The sequence below is a fragment of the Sorghum bicolor genome, chromosome 10, assembly GCF_000003195.3.
Source record: "Sorghum bicolor cultivar BTx623 chromosome 10, Sorghum_bicolor_NCBIv3, whole genome shotgun sequence".
Classification (NCBI taxonomy): domain Eukaryota; kingdom Viridiplantae; phylum Streptophyta; class Magnoliopsida; order Poales; family Poaceae; genus Sorghum; species Sorghum bicolor.
Window position 1 is genome coordinate 1,608,602 of NC_012879.2, and position 7,514 is coordinate 1,616,115.

Consider the following 7,514-nt stretch of genomic DNA (forward strand, 5'->3'; position numbering starts at 1 on the left):
AATAAATGTGCATGACATCCTAGTGAAACCCCTCACTGAGACCTGCACCTGCACATCAGCTCTTACTAAGGCCTTGTTTAGTTTGTGAAATTTCTGGTTTTGGTATTTTTGTTTATATTTGATGGTTATTGCTCAATTATAAATTATAATTGAGCTCAAAAAATTCGTATTATAAATTATAGACAAATTATATAATTAATTTTGTTTTTTATTTATATTTAATATTTTATATATGCAAAAAGAATTGATATGACGGAAAATCTTAAAAAAAATACAACTAAACCGGCCTAACATGTTTTGGCTCACATGTGCAGTGGACGTTGACATCCAGCCTCTCACTCTTTATAGTCAACGGCCGGGCGGCGGCGAGATCGAGAGCATCGAGTCATCGACGGCCGACGAGCATCTTTCAGCACCTGCCATGGCTGCCGCTTCCGTGTCCGTCCCTCGCATCAAGCTGGGCTCGCAGGGGCTAGAGGTCTCCGCGCAGGGCCTCGGCTGCTTGGGCATGTCCTTCTTCTACGGTCCGCCCAAGCCGGAGCCCGACATGATCAAGCTCATCCACAACGCTGTCGCCACCGGGGTCACCCTCCTCGACACCGCCGACATGTACGGTCCGCACACTAACGAGATCTTGCTGGGCAAGGTCGGTTTTAGATCTTTTTTTTTATCGATTTCTTTGGCCATTTTCAAGTTTGCGCTGAACATGTTTGATGTAATGCTTCTGAATTCTGAGAAGGCGCTTGAAGGCGGGGTGCGGGAGAAGGTCGAGCTGGCCACCAAGTTTGCCGTCTCCTACGCCGACGGCAAGTGGGAGATCCGCGGTGACCCAGCATACGTGCGGGCGGCGTGCGAGGGCAGCCTCAAGCGGCTCGGCGTTGACTGCATCGACCTCTACTACCAGCACCGCATCGACAAGAAGGTGCCAATCGAGGTCACGGTGAGTGCAGTGTACCTATATATGATGAGAGGACGGTGTGCTGGCATATGATGGCAAGGTCTCTCCAATATGTAATCTCAATCGCCATTCACCACCCTGAATTTAACCCAGAAACAAAAGAAACCTCATTTTGGATCCATCGTATTCTTGTGAGAAGGGCGTGTCTAGCAGACCTCCCTCCCACCCTGCTTAGCAGAGCTCAAACTCCAAGAACTGGTGGAGATAATAAAACTAATCTGGTGTAGACACCTCTTTCTTGCAGTAACTTCTTGGAGTTTTCTGGGGTACCGTTGTATGTACCATGCAACTGGATCAAACACTAGTTGCTGTCGTTTTTGGCCCATTCACATTACTGGCAGTCCACATATAATGTTCTGTTTATAGTTTTCCTTTCCCTTACAATCCACACTGCACCCTGTAAACCATGAACTATTTCCTTTTAGATAATTGAGTTTGTCTTTCTTTTCCTGTTGCTAGATTGGTGAACTCAAGAAGCTAGTGGAAGAAGGAAAGATAAAGTACATTGGGTTATCTGAAGCATCTGCATCAACAATCCGAAGAGCTCATGCAGTCCATCCTATCACAGCAGTACAGCTTGAATGGTCATTATGGTCTAGAGATGTGGAAGAAGAGATAATTCCCACTTGCAGGTATTTTCATGAATAGTCAAACAATGGAGTTGTGCAGTCGATAAGTAGGAAGCTTATTTCTGAATTATCACCTTTCTATTTCAGAGAACTTGGAATTGGAATTGTAGCTTACAGTCCACTAGGCAGAGGGTTCTTGTGTAGTGGAGCAAAACTAGTTGACTCACTGTCAGAGCAGGACTTCCGCAAGGTGAACTCAAACTATTACCTCCTTAATTTTAAACATTTCCTTGATCTTAGATACATTGTTGGATTCTGGTCATGTATATACAAGGGTCCCATCCACATTGCTTGAAGAAAAAGAATTTGAAATAATTGTCTAATGCCTCTTTGTAACAAGGATTTGAAACTTCTGCAGTATATGCCTAGATTTCAACCAGAGAATATTGACAAGAATACTAAGATATTCGAGCGTGTGAACGCAATGGCAGCAAAAAGAGGATGCACGCCATCACAACTAGCATTGGCTTGGGTTCACCATCAGGGAAACGATGTTTGCCCCATACCTGGCACAACAAAAATCGAGAACTTCAACCAGAATGTGGGGGCACTGTCTGTGAAGTTGACACCAGATGAGATGGCTGAACTCGAGTCGTATGCTGCTACAGGTGAAGTCTTGGGTGACCGTTATGCTGAAACTACCAACACCTGGAAGGACTCCGAGACCCCGCCATTGTCTTCTTGGAAATCTGAGTAGCCAATCTGGTATCTTCAACTCTATCACGGTCACATTGCTGTATCTCCAAACTGTCGGACTGCAGAAGATGCTCAGGTGCACTTTGGAAAAGCATCCATATGATGCTTGCCTTATTGCGAGCTATGAATTTGGTACTTAGTGTGTATTGCATGCCTCGTTTCGTATCAAGAGTATTTACCATGAGTATAGATTAAAGGTTAAAAGCACTGGTTCGATGAATGACCATGTGCATTTGTATCAAGAGTATTTAGCATGACTAGCAAACTGAATTTTGTAATAGTTGTAAAAAAAAATGTGATTGTAAAATGTACTAGATGTGGTACGCTCATGCAAACATAACTATAGGCAATTACTATTGTATACTCCATCGGTCGGCGCATGAGCTCCTTTCCATTCATGTTCGCTTAGCTGGTAGAAAGTTTTTGTTCGCTGATTTGTTATAAGAGAAAACATTGCTCAATAATAGATAAATTTGGCTGATAAGCTCAAACGAACATGCTATTTTGGTTCTTTACAACCATGCTTCGGTCAATGCTTCTGGGATGGTAATTAGGGCATAGAAAATCATTGGTCACCTTGCATTTACTAAAAAAAATTGTCACATGCTTTCTTTCATTATTCTTCTATACTATATAAATACTTTTGGGGTTATATTTAGCATTATTCTTCTAGAAGCTTCCAAAAGTTATATTTAGCTCTAGGAAAATGGGGACATATATATCGAAAAAAAATCCCAAAACATTCTGAAAAATGAATAACACATTTTAAAAAGAGTAAAATACACTGGCGGCCCTTTAACTTGTCAGCATGTGCCACTTTGGTCCATGAACTTGCAAACCCGAAAAAGTGACCCCTGAACTTGTCCACCTGTGCCACTTTGGTCCATGAAGTTGCAAACCCGAAAAAGTGACCTCTGAACTTGTCCACCTGTGTCACTTTGGTCCATGAACTTGCAAACGCGAAAAAGTGTCTCCTAAACTTGTCGACCTGTGCCATCTTAGAAAAAATATCCTCTAAACTTGTCGACCTGTGCCACCTTGGTCCATGAACATGCAAATACAAAAATAACACCAGCTGCATGGCACTGTTCTGCCACGTGGCCGCCTCTGGTAGGCCATGCATGGCACCGTTTATGGTGTTGACATCAGTGATAATGGCAGCACTTCTTTTTTAATTTACGAAATTGATATATTTTTATTCATAGCGTCAAATATATCAAATAATATATCAGTTTGTTGCATTTATTAATTAAAAGAGATAATTTTAAAACAAGCAAAAATTATTCGTTTTCTAGGTTTTATATTTTTCCTAGGCAGAGTACATCATGAAGAGGCTACACAAAATATTTCATGAATTTAGCATTTCACTAATAATTAGTTATGAAATAAACAAATATTTGTTGACGCGTTGAAAGAGCCTTTACATGCATTGACCAAAGTGGCACAGGCCGACAAGTTCAAAGGCCACTGTTTTGCGTTTGCAAAGTTCATGGACCAAAGTGGCACAGGCGGACAAGTTCAGGGGTCAGTTTTTCGGGTTTACAAGTTCATGAACCAAAGTGGCATAGGCTGACAATTTAAAGGGCCGCCAGTGTATTTTACTCTTTTAAAAACTTCTCCTAATAAAAACACGAGATGCGTCCAACATGGATGAGATCAACATTAACGTATGTTGCAATCATGTTGGCTGTATCCCATATTTTAGTTGTAGAAAGTTTTCAAAACACATTAGACATTGATTAGAATGAGATCAGGAAGACAATTTTCTTTTTCTTTTGGAGTTCAAAGGCCTTGTTTAGTTTGCAAAAAATTCAGTTTTCAGCTACTGTAGCACTTTCGTTTTTATTTAACAAATATTATCCAATCATGGAGTAACTAGGCTCAAAATATTTATCTCACAAATTACAGATAAACTGTGCAATTAGTTTTTATTTTCATCTATATTTAATGCTCCATGCATACGATCAAAGATTCGATGTGACGGATAATCTTGAAAACTTTTGCGAACTAAACGAGGCCAGAAATCTAAAGTCTGATGATAGTCAGAGATTTTTTCTTAAAAAAAAGACCCTTTTGTTCTTATTTGAAACTGCAACTGACATCAGCTCTTACTACATGTATATAGGCTCACATGTGCAGTGACGTCATGACATCCAATCCACTGGCCGCTGGCACAGAGGGCCTCTCACTCTTTATAGCCACGGCCGAGCGGCAGGCCACCGCATCACCCCCTCACCACCGAAGGCACCAACCACCCGAGAGCATCGACGGCCGACGAGCATCTTCCAGCACCTGCCATGGCTGCCGCTTCCGTGTCCGTCCCCCGCATCAAGCTGGGCTCGCAGGGGCTCGAAGTCTCCGCGCAGGGCCTTGGCTGCATGGGCATGTCCGCCTTCTACGGTCCGCCCAAGGCCGAGCCGGACATGATCAAGCTCATCCACCACGCCGTCGCCGCCGGGGTCACCCTCCTCGACACCTCCGACATCTACGGCCCGCACACCAACGAGATCCTGCTGGGCAAGGTCGGTCCGCTCGAGTCTTAGATCCCTGTTGTTGTCGATTTCTTCGGCTTTGTTTTTTCAGTTTGCACTGAAGATGTTCGATGTAATGCTTCTGATTTCTGAGAAGGCGCTTCAAGGCGGGGTAAGGGAAAAGGTGGAGCTGGCCACCAAGTTTGGCCTCTCCTTCGCCGACGGTAAGCGGGAGATCCGCGGTGACCCAGCATACGTGCGGGCAGCGTGCGAGGGCAGCCTCAAGCGGCTCGGCGTCGACTGCATTGACCTCTACTACCAGCACCGCATCGACAAGAAGGTGCCGATCGAGGTCACGGTGAGTGCAGTGTATCTTCCCCACTGGATTCCTTTGTTTGGTAGCTGTGGCCTGTCAGTCTGTCACCAATGGATGGTCGATGTGAACATACAAGTGGAAGCTGGAAATGCCGGCCGGGGCATATTCTTCCATGACAGTTAGTGGTGGTGGTTGGTGGAGACAGGTTTGTTGGAGGTTGGTGTCTACAACGTATGAGTGGTTATACTAACATAAGGGCCCTTGTGTAAATTTGGCAAAGATGCCGTGCTGGCATATGACGCAAGGTTTCTTTTATGTAATCTCAATCACCATCCTGAAGTTAACGAAACAAAAGAAACCTCATTTTGGATCCATCTTATCTCTTGTGAGAAGGGTGTGTCTAGCAGACCTCCCTCCCACCCTGTTTAGCAGAGCTCAAACCCCAAGAACTGCTGAGGATGAAAACTAATCAGATGTAGACACACCTCTTTCTTGCAGGAACTTGTAGGAGTTTTCTGAGGTACAATTACATATACCAGCAACTGGATCAATCATATCAGATGCTGTACCCATGCCTTGGCAAACACTAGCTGCTATCATTTTTGGCCCATTCATATTTATATTACTGTCAGTTCAGTAGTTCACATATGTTGTTTATAGTTTTCCTTTCTCTCACAATCCACACTGCACCTTGTAAGCCATGAACTATTTCCTTTTAGATAATTGAGTTTGTTTCTTTTTCTGTTGCTAGATTGGTGAACTCAAGAAGCTAGTGGAAGAAGGAAAGATAAAGTACATTGGGTTATCTGAAGCATCTGCGTCAACAATCCGGAGAGCTCATGCAGTCCATCCTATCACTGCAGTACAGATTGAATGGTCATTATGGTCTAGAGATGTGGAAGAAGATATAATTCCCACTTGCAGGTACTTTCATGAACAGCCAAACACTAGGGTTGTGAAGTCAATAAGTAGGAAGCTTATTTCTGAATCACCACCTTTCTGTGACTATTTCAGAGAACTTGGAATTGGAATTGTAGCTTACAGTCCACTAGGAAGAGGGTTTTTGTGCAGTGGAGCAAAACTAGTTGACTCACTGTCGGAGCAGGACTTCCGCAAGGTAAACTAAAAACTTTTTTTTCTCAAACACGCAGGAGAGCTGCGTATCATTATATTGAGAAGAAAAAAGGGTAACACAACCACAAACAAAAGTAAACACCAGCACCAACACACACCACACACGCCACTCTAATGTATGCATAATACTTGGTTCAGCTGTCCTTAATTTTAAACATTCCGTTGATCTTAGATACATTTTTGGATTCTGCTCATGTATTTGATATATACAAGGGTCCCATCCAAATTGCTTGAAGAAAAAAGAATAAGAAATAATTGTGTATTGCCTCTTTGTAACAAGGATTTCAAACTTCTGCAGCATATGCCTAGATTTCAACCGGAGAATATTGACAAGAATGCTAAGATATTCGAGCATGTGAACGCAATGGCAGCTAAAAAAGGATGCACACCATCACAACTAGCATTGGCTTGGGTTCACCATCAGGGAAATGATGTTTGCCCCATACCTGGCACAACAAAAATTGAGAACTTCAACCAGAACGTGGGGGCATTGTCTGTGAAGTTGACACCAGATGAGATGGCCGAACTTGAGTCGTATGCTGCTGCAGGTGAAGTCTTGGGTGACCGTTATCCTCAAATGGCCAACACCTGGAAGGACTCTGAGACCCCGCCATTGTCTTCTTGGAAATCTGAGTAGCCAATCTGGTATCTTCAACTCTGTCACCGTCACATATCTCCAAATTGTCGGTCTGCAGAAGATGCTCAGGTGCACTTTGCAAAAGCGTCCATATGATGTGCTTGCCTTTTTGCAAGCTATGATGTTTGGTACTTGTTTGTATTGCATGCCTCATTTTGTATCAAGAGTATTTACCATGAATAGCTTGAAGATTTAAACCACTGGTTCAATGAATAACCATGTGCATTTGTATCAAGAGTACAAGTAGCAAACTGAATTTTGTAATAATAGTCAAAAGTGTGATTGTAAAATGTACTAGGGAATGTGGTACACTATACTAGCGTGCAAACATATTGTATTCCATCCATGGGCGCATAAGTTCCTTTCGATTCTGTTTCTTTCCTCAATGGTATCCTGCAATTGTTTGCCCCAGTCTGCCATGCTTTTTTGTTCTTTACCATGCTTCGTTCAATGCTTCTGGGATTGTAATTAGGGCACAGAAAATCATTGCTCATCTTACATTTACAGAAAAAAGTGTCACGTTGTCACACCCAATTTTAAGGATAAAATTGAATGCAAAACCTTATGTGTGCCCAGAGATCAGTCACACATAAACCGACAAATTATAGGGAGTATCATCACAAGTGTTTCATACGTAACGATATAACTCAGAGTCTTTACACAAATATAGCGG

At 42.7% G+C, this 7,514-nt stretch overlaps 2 protein-coding genes across 3 annotated transcripts; both read left to right on the top strand.

Annotated features, from left to right (window-relative positions):
• Positions 299-2,651, top strand: LOC8068380 (probable aldo-keto reductase 2). 2 transcript variants are annotated; one of them, XM_002436357.2, is made up of 5 exons: positions 299-646; positions 740-940; positions 1,418-1,590; positions 1,675-1,777; positions 1,946-2,651. In XM_002436357.2, exons 1-5 carry the CDS (start codon positions 422-424, stop codon positions 2,282-2,284), a joined length of 1,041 nt encoding a protein of 346 aa, XP_002436402.1. In that variant the 5' UTR covers positions 299-421; the 3' UTR covers positions 2,285-2,651. The 2 variants fall into 2 exon arrangements, with proteins under 2 accessions (XP_002436402.1, XP_021304994.1); XM_021449319.1 differs by having other exon boundaries at positions 2,196-2,651.
• Positions 4,467-7,240, top strand: LOC8069053 (probable aldo-keto reductase 2). The gene is made up of 5 exons (XM_002436358.2): positions 4,467-4,805; positions 4,912-5,112; positions 5,822-5,994; positions 6,085-6,187; positions 6,503-7,240. Exons 1-5 carry the CDS (start codon positions 4,581-4,583, stop codon positions 6,839-6,841), a joined length of 1,041 nt encoding a protein of 346 aa, XP_002436403.1. The 5' UTR covers positions 4,467-4,580; the 3' UTR covers positions 6,842-7,240.